At 43.2% G+C, this 12,683-nt stretch overlaps 1 protein-coding gene across 1 annotated transcript in view; it reads left to right on the forward strand.

The window, feature by feature from the left end:
• The first annotated feature begins 452 nt into the window (after positions 1 to 452).
• LOC101118592 (histone-lysine N-methyltransferase PRDM7-like) overlaps positions 453 to 12,683 on the forward strand; it is a 31,215-nt gene continuing 18,984 nt past the window's right edge. Inside the window, 3 exon segments of the mRNA XM_042242333.1 lie at positions 453 to 533; positions 9,759 to 9,882; positions 10,189 to 10,296. Coding sequence (XP_042098267.1) covers positions 453 to 533; positions 9,759 to 9,882; positions 10,189 to 10,296 — 313 coding nt within the window.

Here is a 12,683-nt window from a genome sequence, read left to right on the forward strand (position 1 = left end):
AGTAGGAGCAGGAGGTGATGTAAAATTTTAACATTTCCTCTTCAGGTTCAGGAATACGGAGGCCTTCCAGGTTCCCAGTTCCTTGGGCCCCAGTGACTGTCAGCTCCTCCTCCAGGGCGCATGGCCAACTCCAACACTAAGTCCGCTTTATACCCAAGGCCCTGGCCCAAGCCTAACCCCTCCATCAGGCCCTGATGAAGCTCCCTGCTCCCACAGTACATCTCATATCACACTGCAAAGTGGTCTTTTTGAAGTCTGAACAAGACCATGCCCCTCTACTCCCTGTGATTCACCTCACCTGATGAAGCCAGGCCTTCATACATTCCAGGGACTGCAAGGAACTCATTCTCTCCAGACTCCACCTGTGTGGCCGCTGTCTACGCCCATCTATATGGGCCTGTGGTGATCTCCTAAAATGAGGGTTATTTTATACAGAGAGAATGGAGTGAATGATGGTCAACAAAGATGTGTCCTCCCAGAACAAGGCCATATATGGGCAAAGGTTCTTTGTAGATGTAGTTAAGGATCTCAATGTAAGCTCATGTAGGGTGAGGATGACTTTCAATCCAACTGACAGAGTCCTTTGAAGAGATGAAAGAGGACACAGAGGGGAAGCCTCTTAAAGGCAGAGGCAGAGATGGGAGGGAGGGGGCCAGAAGCCCAGGGTTGCAGTGAAAAAGAAAAAAGAGAAATGATTTTCTTTCCTTTCCTGAGAGCAAAGAAGATAAAGAGAAGAGTGAGCAGGCCTGATCCCTCCTAGATTTTCCTTACTGCTCCTAATCTGTACTCTTTAACTAAGTTTGCTTTTCTGCCCCCTAACTCTACTTGACCTACACCTTGCACCTATTCTCCTTTAACCTCATGCTACTTACACCCTGGTGCTTGCCTTTCCCACCCTTGTAGTTTTCCAACCCTTGTAGACCGCCCCTTGTAGGTTTCTTTCTTTTTGCATTTCAGAAAGAAAGCAGCAGTGCAATGAACCAGAGACAAACAGACTTAGTTACTGGGCTACCTGATACCAGCTCTGCTTTTTGTGGAGTTTTATTGCTGTTGTTATTTCATAATTCTGTTTATTTATTTAATGTCTAATTTTGGCTGTACTGGGTCTTTGTTGCTGCACAGACTTTCCTCTAGTTGAGGAGACTGTGGGCTTCTCCTTTTTGCAGTGTGAGGGATTCTCATTCAACTATTGAGCTTGTGGTCGAAGCCTCGGAGCCACAACTGCTGAGCCTATGTGCTGCAACTACAGAAGCCCAGACACCCTGGAGCCTGTGCTCCACAAAGAGAGAAGACACCACCACAAGAAGCCCTCACACCACAAGGAAGAGTAGCCCCCCCTCTCTGAAAATAGAGAAAACCCGGGCACAGCAACAAAGACAGTGCAGCCAAAAATAGATAAATGAAATAAACAAGATAAATCAACACTTTAAAAAATGAAAGTAAAATAAATATTCAACAATGACCTACTGTATAGCACAGGCAACTACACAGAACACTTTGTAAAAACCTATAAGGGAAAAAATGTCAGGGTAGAAGGATGTGCACTCATCTTGTCCTGCGAGAACTCCAAAATTGCAACTTGATGGCTGCTAAACAACCATCAACAAGATAACGTTAGATCCCACCAAAAAAGATACCCCACATGCAAGGGCAAAGGAGAAGCCCCAACATGATGGTAGGAGGGGCAAAATCGCATTTATAATCAAACCCCATGCCCGCCAGATACACCTGGAAGACTCAAGCAAAACCTTGTGCACATCAGGACCCAGAGGCACCACAGAGACTGACCAGACCTGCCTTTGAATGTTTGAGTGAGATGGGTCTGCAGTGGCCTGTTGCACGGAAAGGGGCTCTGGCTGAAGCAGACCTGGGGCACTTAGCATGTGGCATAAGCTCTCTTGGAGGATGTTGCCATTAGCTCCACCACAGAGCCACCAAGCAGACGACCCACAAACTGCAGAACAATTATACCAAAGAAATTCTTGCACTGTTAAGAAAGTTCTAGGACCTACAACAGATTTCCCAACCTGGGGATCTAGCAAAGGGACTGAGAACCTCCAGGGAATTAGACTTTGGAAGCCAGAGGGATTAGATTACAGAACTTGCACAGGACTGGGGAAACAGACTCTTGGAGAGCACAAACAAAACCTTGTGTGCAGCAGGAGCCAGGAGAAAGGAGGAGTGTCCCCACATGAGACTCAGAATTCCCTATGAGAATCCAGGAGTCTCTGGTGGAAACGTGGGTCAACACTTTGGCCTCAGGCCAAACAATAGGGAGGGAACACAGCCTCCCCCATCTACAGAAAATTGGATTAAAGATTACTGAGGATGGCCCCACCAATCAGATCAAGGCTCAGTTTCCCCCACAGTTATTGTCTCCCATCAGGAAGCTTCCATAATTCTCCTATCCTTATTCATAAGAGGGCAGACAAAATGAAAATCACAATCATAGAAAACTAACCAAACTGATCCCATGGACTACAACCTTATCTAACTCAATGAAACTATGAGCCATGCCGTGTATGGCCATCCAAGATGAATGGGTCATGGTGGAGTGTTCTGACAAAACGTGGTCCACGGGAGAAGGGAATGGAAACCACTTCAGTATTCTTGCCTTGAGAACCCCATTAATGGTATGAAAAGGCAAAAAGATGTGACACTGAGAGATGAACTCCCCAGGTCGGTAGGTGCCCAATATGCTACTGGAGAATAGTGGAGAAATAACTCTGGAAAGAATGAAGAGACAGAGCAAAAGTGAAAACAGTGCCCAGTTATGGATGTGACTGGTGATGAAAGTAAAGTCTGATGCAAGAAAGAACAGTATTCCATAGCAACCTATAATGTTAGTTCTATGATCATGGTAAATTGGATGTGGTCAAATAGGAAATGGCAAGAGTGAACATTGACATTTTATGAATCAGTGAACTAAAATGGACTGGAATGGGCGAATTTAACTCAGATGATCATTGCATCTACTACTGTGAGCAAGAATCCCTTAGAAGAGATGCAGTAGCCCTCATAGTCAACAAGAGTAAAAAATGCAGTACTTGCATGCAATCTCAAGAAGGACAGAATGATTTCTGTTTGTCTCCAAGGCAAACCATTCAACATCACAGTAATCCAAGTCTATGCCCCAACCACTAATTCCAAAGAAGCTGAAGCTGAATGGTTCTATGAGGACCTACAAGAAATTCTAAAACTAATACCAAAAGAAATGTGCTTTTCATTATAGGGGACTGCAAAGCAAAAGTACGAAGTCAATCAGACTATACTACAAAGCTACAGTCATCAAGATAGTGTGGCACTGGCAAAAGGACAGAAATATAGATCAACAGAACAAAATAGAGAGCCCAGAGAAGAATCCCTGCACCTATGGACAACTTATCTGTGACAAAGGAGGCAAAAATAGACAATGGAGAAAAGACAATCTCTTTAACAAGTGGTGCTGAGAAAACTGGTCAACTGCCTGTAAATGAATGAAACCAGAACACTTTCTAAGACCACACACAAAAGTAAACTCAAAATGGAAGTGGGAGGGGGGTTCAGGATTGAGAACTCATGTACACCCGTGGCTGATTCATGTCAATGTATGGGAAAACCAATACAGTATTGTAAAGCAAAATAAAGTAAAAATAAAAATTAAAAAAAAAGAATTAAAGACATAATATCTTCTAAAAAAATAAATAAATAAAGATCTACATGTAAGACCAGAAACTGTAAAACTCCCAGAAGAAAACATAGGCAGAATACTCTCCGACATAAATCACAGCAAGATCCTCTATGGCCCACCTCCCAGAGTAATGGATATAAAAGTAAAAATTAACAAACAGGACCTAATTAAATGTAAAAGTTTTTGCACAACGAAGGAAACAATGAGCAAGGTGAAAAGACAGCCTTCATAATGGGAGAAAATAATAGCAACCAAAACAACTGACAAAGAATCAATCTCCGAAATATACAAGCAGCTCATGGAGCTCAATACCAGAAAAATAAATGACCCAATCAAAAAATGGGCCGAAGAACTAAACAGACATTTCTCCAAAGAAGACATACAGATGGCTAACAAACACATGAAAAGATGCTCAACATCACTCACTATCAGAGACATGCAAATCAAAACTACACTGAGGGATCATCTCACCCCAGTCAGAATGGCTCCCATCTGAAAGTCTACAAACAATAAATGCTAGAGATGGTATGGAGAAAAGGGAACCTTCTTACACTGTTGCTGGAAATGCAAACTAGTATAGCCATTATGGAGAATAGCATGGACGTTTCTTTAAAAAAAAACTGGAAATAGAACTGCCATAGAACCAAGAAATCCAGCTGCTGGGCAAACACACCAAGGAAACGAGAATTGAAAGAGATGCCCATACCACAGTGTTCATTGCAGCAATCCTTACAATAGCTAGGGCATGAAAGCAACCTAGATGTCCATAGACAGATGAATGGTTATGAAAGTTGTAGTACATATACACAGTGGAATATCACTCAGCTATTTAAAAGAACACATTTGAGCCAGTTCTAATGAGGTGAAAGAAACTGGAGCCTGCTATTCAGAGTGAAGTAAGTCAGAAAGAAAAACACCAATACAGTATATTAACACATATATATGGAATTTAGAAAGATGGTAACACCAACCCTAAACACAACAGCAAAAGAGACACAGATGTAAAGAACAGACTTTTGGACTCTGTGGGAGCAGGGGAGGGTGGGATGCTAGGACAGAATAGCACTGAAACATGTATATTATCATATTTGAAACAGACGACCAGAAAGGCAAAGGTGTTGTCTGAGGAGGCCTCACAAATAGCTGAGAAAAGAAGACAAGCTAAAGGCAAAAGAGAAAAGAAAAAAGATACACCCATCTGAATGTAGAGTGCCATACAACAGCAAGGAGATATAAGAAAGACCTTTTAGGTGAACAATGTAAAAAGATAGAGGAAAACAACAGAACGGGAAAGAATAGAGATCTGTTTAAGAAAATTAGAGATACCAAGGGAACATTTCATGCAAAGATGGGCACAGTAAAGGAAATAAATGCTATGGGCCATTTCTGAAGCAGTAGATACTAAGAAGAAGTGGCAAGAATACACAGAAGAACTATACAAAAGAGATCTTAATGACCCAGAGAACCACGATGGTGTTATTAGTCATCTAGAGCCAGACATTCAGGAAAGCGATGTCAAATGGTCCTTAGGAAGCATCACTATGAACAAAGCTAGTGGAGGTGATGGAATTCCAACTGAGCTATTTCAAGTCCTAAAAATAAGTGCTGCCCTCAATATGCCAGCAAATTTGGAAACCTCGGCAGTGGCCACAGGACTGGAAAAGGTCAGTTTTCATTCCATTCCCAAAGAAAGGAAATGCCAAAGAATGTTCAAACTATTGCACAATTGTCCTCATCTAACATGTTAGCAAACAAATGCTCAAAATTCTCCAAGTGAGGTTTCAACATATGTGAACCAAGAACTTCTAGATGTTCAAGCTGGATTTAGAAAAGGGAGAGAACCTTAAATCAAATTGCCAACATCCACTAGATCATAGAAAAAGTAAGAGAGTCCAGAAATACATCTACTTCTGATTTATTGACTAGGCCAAAGCCTTTGACTGTGTGGATCACAACAAACTGTTGGAAATTCCCAAAAGATGGGAATACCAGACCACCTTACCTGCCTCCTGAAAAATCTGTATGAAGGTCAAGAAGCAACAGTTAGGACCAGACATGGAAAAACGGACTGGTTCTAAATTAGGAAAAGCATATGTCAAGGTTGTATATTGTCACCATGTTTAATTAGGTGTGGAGTACACCATGCAAAATGCCAGACTGGATGAAGCACAAGCTAGAATCAAGATTGCCAAGAGAAATATCAATAAACTCAGATATGCAGATGACACCACCCTTATGACAGAAAGTGAAGCAGAACAAGAGCCTCTTGATTAAAGTGAGAGAGTCAAAAGGCTGACTTAAAACTCAACATTCAGAAAACAAAGATTATGGCATTCGTTTCCATCACTTCACGGCAAATAGACTGGGAAACAATGGAAACAGTGAGAGACTTTATTTTCTTGGGCTCCAGAATCCCTGGAAATGTGACTGCAGCCATAACATTCAAAGACGCTTGCTCCTTGGAAGAAAAGCTCTAAGCAACCTAGACAGCATATTAAAAAGCAGAGACATTACCTTGTCAACAAAGTTCCATCTAGTCAAAGCTATGGTTTTTCCAATAGTCATGTATGGAAGTAAGAGTTGGACTACAAAGAAAGCTAAGTGCCCAAGAATTGACACTTTGAACTGTGGTGTTGGAGAAGACTCTTGAGAGTCCCTTGGACTGCAAGGAGATCCAACTAGTCCATCCTAAAGGAAATCAGTCTTGAAGATTCATTGGAAGGACAGATATTGAAGCTGAAGCTCCAATACTTTGGCCACCTGATGCAAAGAACTGACTCACTGGCAAAGACCCCAATGCTGGGAGAAATTGAAGGTGGGAGGAGAAGGGGATGGCATAAGATGAGATGGTTGGATTGTATCACCATCTCTATGGACATGAGTTGAGCAAGCTCTGGTAGTTAGTGATGGACAGGGAGCCTGGTGTACTGCAGTCCTTGGGATCACAAAAAGTCACACATGACTGACTGAACTGAACTGATAAGGGAAAAGAATATTAAGAATAGATATCTATATCTACACCAGATTAGCTGGAACATAAATGAAATGAAGTCACTCAGTCATGTCCAACTCTTTGCGACCCTGTGGATTGTAGCCCACCAGGCTCCTCTGTCCATGGGATTCTCCAGGCAAGAATACTGGAGTGGGTTGCCATTTCCTTCTCCAGGGGATCTTCCCGACCCAGGGATCTAACCCAGGTCTCCTGCATTGCAGGCAGACACTTTAAACCTCTGAGCCACCAGGGAAGCTGGAACATAAGGGATGCTGAATGGTGACTGGTTCTGACTCTCAAGACTTCAATCAACTGAAGCTTGGAATCTCACACAGCCCAAGACCCTTAATGAACATGCCTGTAAAGGTAAAGTGTTAGTCACTCACTTGTGTCTGATTCTTTGCAACACCATGGACCACCAGGCTCCTCTGTCCATGGGATTCTCCAGGCAAGAATACTGGAGTGCATTGCCATGCCCTCCTATGGGGATCTTCCCCACCTAGGGACTGAACCTGGGTCTTCTGCTGTGGGCAGATTGTTTACTGTCTGAGCCACCATGGAAGCCTCAACATGCCTGTTCCCATAGATTAAAGCTTCCCACCTTTGCACTTTAGAGAGACAGTGCTTCAGAAAGCTGCGCGGCATTCTCCATAGTACTGCAAGTAATACACTTTTCCTTCCCGTGAGCTTTGGCTGGGTTGTATCTTCTGGCTCAACACCACCATGAGATGAACTCACTTTTCTGGTAACATTTCTCCATCCAGACTCCCAATCACCACTTGATACTAATTCTACAGTCAGTACTCTTGCTTCCAATACATGGAAATCACTTTTTTTTTTTTTCCTGTGAGCAATCTAGCTAAGGGCCAGAAACAGTGTCCCTATTTTATCTTGAGAAGCCAGTAGGTGTCAAGCAAACTCATCTCTGTGGATCCATTGTCCTCCACTTCAATGCCTCGTTTTACAGAAAACACCTGCAAGACTTTGAGTTTTTATTTATACCTGATTTTTGAAGGCTTTTGATACTTACATTAAATATACAGACTACTCGTGCCACTTCTACTTTGAGATTAAAAATCCTCCAAGTTTTTTTCTTTCTTATTCCATGTGTTGCATTTAAATGTTTGACCATATGTTGTTTATCTTGTGTCTCATCAGAATTTAGTTAATTACACAGTTTTCCCCTGAATAATGCAGTACTCACCACATAGAGTTCTTCCCCAAACTAGATTTGACCAGCTATGGCACAGGTGGGCCTAGGAGAAAATCCGGGAGAATGACTACAGTCTGGTGGAGTCGTGATTCCAGTTGAGGGCACTGGAAGGAAACATCCAGCCTGAGGACAATGCGCCCACTTGAGGATCCAGGCCTAAGAGGCCACCCTGAAAACAAGTGCGCCTGCGCACTGGAGGCTTTTTGACAGACACGCCCCTGAGCAGCCATTCCCCCAGCTTTTGGGCGGGGCCTCCTTCACTCTTTGCACCCTCCCGGTGCCTATTGGCTGGACTGCCTCGCTTGCAGCCCTGATTGGTCACTTGTGCCTGGAACCGTACAAGACGGCTGCGCCCCCTTCACTTTGCTTCAGCGCGGGAGGAGTAGCCACTGAGCTGTTATCCCGACAAGCGTTGGAGTCGGAAGTGCCGCAGAACAGCAAGGAGACTGAACGGAACGCACCCTGCGCAACCCTCATAAACCGTCAGAGTGACGGCTTCTAATTCCAGGGTGAGAGGCCCCAAATCCCATCAGCTTTGAGGAACCTGGGTCCTAACCTGAGGAGAGCTCGCAATTGGTCATCTTCAGGGACTCCAAGTCCCTTCACTGGCAGAAACACTGAATACCCTAGTGCTGCAACTCTCAAATACCTAGAGTAACCCCAGTTCCCGTCAGCCTGAGGCACCCTCAAAATACCACTTGCAGAGAGACCAAATTTCCTTAACCTCAGAGACCCTGAATACCTCAGCCTGGAAGCTCTTAAAACTCTTTGTCCTCAAGACCCCACTGTCCTCCCTGTCAGAGACTTAAAGCCCCTTAATAAGAAACCTCCGATTTCCTCAGCTTCAAAGATCCCAAGTTCTCTCACGCTGTGCATTTGACATCAGCTGAAAGATCCCCAGTCCCCTCTGTCTGAGGATCCCAGTTCCTTCAGCCCGTGTCCCAGATCTCCTCAAGCTGAACAACTTTTCCCTTAAACATAGAACCCATGTTGGCCCAGATTTTTCACAGTCCCCAGGGGCAGATCCTCAAAACCCTTCTTAGAGAAATATTCCCTCTCCTGCACTGGAACAGAGCCCTGATTTCAGCCTGAACCCAGGTCAGCAGTTAGGGACTTCCAGGTCTCCTCAAAATTCCCTCTGTCACCCACAGACACATCCCTCCCAGTGCCTTTCCTCAGAGGCGCTGAATTGTAGGGGAACCAAAGAAACCATATCTAGTTCACGTTAGGGTGGCCTGTCATAGCTGGTCAGAATCTGTCCACCCCACCAACACCCTCACTCTGACTTTCCCTACACCTTCCCGCCGTAGACACTCCACCCAAGGAAGACAGACCAGGCTCTGGACAGTGGTCTGGGCTATCTCAGCATCTTCTCCTTCCATAGGCACCTTGGTATTGAGGCATTCCCATGGCCATGAGCTGAAACAGGTCTCCACAGGAGAGAACTGAGGGAGATGCTGGGAGAACAGAGTGGAAGCTCATGGTGAGAGGCAGAGGTAGCAAAGCTGGGCTCTAAGCCAGCTCTATAGGAAGGACACAGCCCCAGTCCCTAAAGGACAACAGACTGCTTGACTGGGCAGTTGAGTGAACTTCTCTGTGAATGTACACAGGATGGGAATGCCTGATCCTGAGACGGTGGTGTGGAGCAGGACAAAACAGGACAGTAGCATCATCAACTGCTCTGTGTCCAGCGAGAGTTAGGAAAATGCTCAGTGCTTTTTCAGTTAAGTAGGACACAGGCAGGAAGGAAAGTCTTTGTCCCTGTCTCACAGAGACCATCCAGTAGCTTCAGGCTAGTCCCTGCACAAAAGGTGGATGAGAAGTCAGCTCTAAGGCCTGACTTATATTAGTAAGTCCCTGATGAAATCTATTATTTTCCTTAGGCCAATGGTGCTTTCAAAAACATTTCCATATACTTCTCCAAGGAAGAATGGGCAGAGATGGGAGAATGGGAAAAAATCTAATATGGGAATGTGAAAAGGAACTGTGAAGCGCTAATTGCTATAGGTAACGGGAAGTGCTACGTGCCTGTGAGCCTGGGAAACATGAAACAGGTCTTCAGCCTCAGTGTTTCCTTGGCTCTCTCTTAGGTGGCTTCATCTGCTCACAGTTCCCTTCTGTGTGGAGACTAACCTGCAGGAAATTTTTATTGTTTTACCAAAGTGGGATTGACCCTGGCAGTGCAGAGCTCACCTCTTGCCTTGTTCTACATGCTCCCAGCCCATCCTACTGATTTCCCTGACTTTGTGACACTTTCCATTGCTTCTGTGCTTTGTGCCTCCTTCTTACAACAAATATTTTGCTTCTTTCCAGGTTTCAGAGCCACTCGACCAGCTTTCATGCATCACCGCAGGCAGGTCATCAAACCCCAGGGAAATGATACTGAGGATTCTGATGAAGAATGGACACCATGGCAGCAAGGTGAGGGGCCAGGAGGATGTAGAGGTGTCTTCCCAAAACCAGCCTGGGCTAAGGTCTCAACTGCATCTCAGCCATTAGCAAAAAAAACATAATTTTCAGCATTCTGAAGTGGTTGTGGCTGAATATTGACATAAGCCTGAATGAAGATGAATGTATAGGTTTTCCAGTGTAATTCTCAAAAGCTTTTTGTTTAAAATTTATGATTCTTTTTTAAAAGAATTATTTTTGCTAAACATTCTTAATGAAAGGCAATTAAAGATACCTTAGGCTATAAATTCACCAAAGAGATTTCTAATATTAATCTCATAATAGTTCAGTTATTGGAGTAAATCTCTTAGAAGAGCAAATGATTAACATATTATGTCAAGATACATTATTTAAGTGTGTATAAAAAACTAACACCACATGATCTTCTTACCCTAAGGTGAAACAAATTCTTTGTTTTGAATCTGGGAAAGGGTTTGAGAGAACTCTATATTCTCCCTGATCTTTCCCACATTTCACTGACCAGAAACAGCCTCAGGTAAATAAAAAATTAAGTACACTCATTATAAAATAAAAGTGAGCAGCTCATTTTCTCTTCTGTTGCTCAGAGAGTTTAGAAGAGGTAATCTGCCTAGACTGGAGAAAACAATTTTGATAGTTCTAGGATTCTCCATCAATGGATTTCTGTTCTCCCATATTTTAAAAAATTATTTATTTAATTTTGGATGCACTGGGTCTTTGCTGCTGTGCAGGGGCTTTCTCTGGTTGCAGTGACTGGCTTCTCGTGGCAGAGCACATGTAGGCTCAGTAGTTTGTGACACACAGGCTTAGTTGCCCCACAGAAAATGGACTCTTCCTGGACCAGCTACTGAACCTGTGTCCTCTGCATGGGCAGGCAAATTCTCATCCACTCTGCCACCAGGGAAGACCATCTATTCCCTTAGGTTATGAAAACTAGTGTAAGAGAAATGAAAACCAAAGGTTTTGACGTGAAGAGAGATTCTTAATAGGGAATACATACCCCATGGTTCACCATACCTCTGCTGCTGCTGCTGCTAAGTCACTTCAGTCATGTCCGACTCTGTGCAACTCCATAGACAGCAGCCCACCAGGCTCCCCAGTCCCTGGGATTCTCCAGGCAAAAACGCTGGAGTGGGTTGCCATTTCCTTCTCCAGTGCATGAAAGTGAAAAGTGAAAGTGAAGTTGCTCAGTCTTGTCCGAATCTTAGTGACCATATGGACTGCAGCCTACCACACTCCTCCATCCTTGGGATTTTTCAGGCAAAAGTACTGGAGTGGGGTGCCATTGCCTTCTCCCACCATACCTCAACACATCTTTATTTACCTTCTCAATTTCTGAGTGTATGGTACACTATTGCTAACTATGTACACATTGCTCTACAGCAAATCTGTAGAACTTTTTCATCTTGCATAACTGAAGCCTTACACACACTGAGCAACAATTCTCCAATTCTTTCTCCTCATAGTTCTTGGCAACCACAATTGTATTTTCTGTTTCCATGGATTTGATTAATTTAGGTACCTCACAGAAGTGGAATCATGCAATATTTGTCTTTTTTTGATTGGTTCATTTCACTTAGCATAATATCATCAAGGCTCATCCCTGAGGTCACATATGCTAAAATTCTTTTTTAAGGCTTCACAACATTCCATTGTGTGCATGGGTATATAATATATATGATATATATAATTTTTATCTGTTTATCCACCAATGAACATTTAGATTGTTTCCACATCTTGCCAACTGGGAATAATGCTGCAATGACCATAGATGTGCACAAGATTTATTCAAGATCTTGCTTTCAAATTTTTATGGAAATACAGCAGTTCTAATTTTCTGAGGAAACTCCATACTGTTTTCTGTAAAGGTTGAAACATTTTACATTTCCAACAATAGTGTATAAGTGTTCCAATTTTTCCATATCCTTACGAAACTTGCTATTGTCCTCTTATTCATATTGGCCATCACAGAAGATATGAGATAATCTCCATTGTGGTTTAATTTGTATTTCCCTATTAGTAATATTGAGCATCTTTTCATATGTTTATTGGCATTTGTGGATGTTCTTTGGAGAAATGTCTATTCAATGCCTTCTCCCACCATGTTCGTCAGCTCAGGCTGCCATAATGAAACAGACTGCGTGGCTTAAACCACAGAAGTTTGTTTTCTTCCAATGCTGGAGCATGGAAGTGTGATATCAGGGTGCCATTGTGGTCAATCAGGTTCTCCTCCTGGCTTATAAGTAGCCTTCATATTGGTGTATGCTTATGAACCCCTTATCAGATACATATTTTACAATATTTTCTACCATCCTGTAGTTTGTCTTTCACTCCGTTCCTTTGTTTCACTCTATTCATCCATTTCACTTTGTGTCCTTTGT

This window comes from Ovis aries, chromosome X, assembly GCF_016772045.2.
Source record: "Ovis aries strain OAR_USU_Benz2616 breed Rambouillet chromosome X, ARS-UI_Ramb_v3.0, whole genome shotgun sequence".
Classification (NCBI taxonomy): Eukaryota; Metazoa; Chordata; class Mammalia; order Artiodactyla; family Bovidae; genus Ovis; species Ovis aries.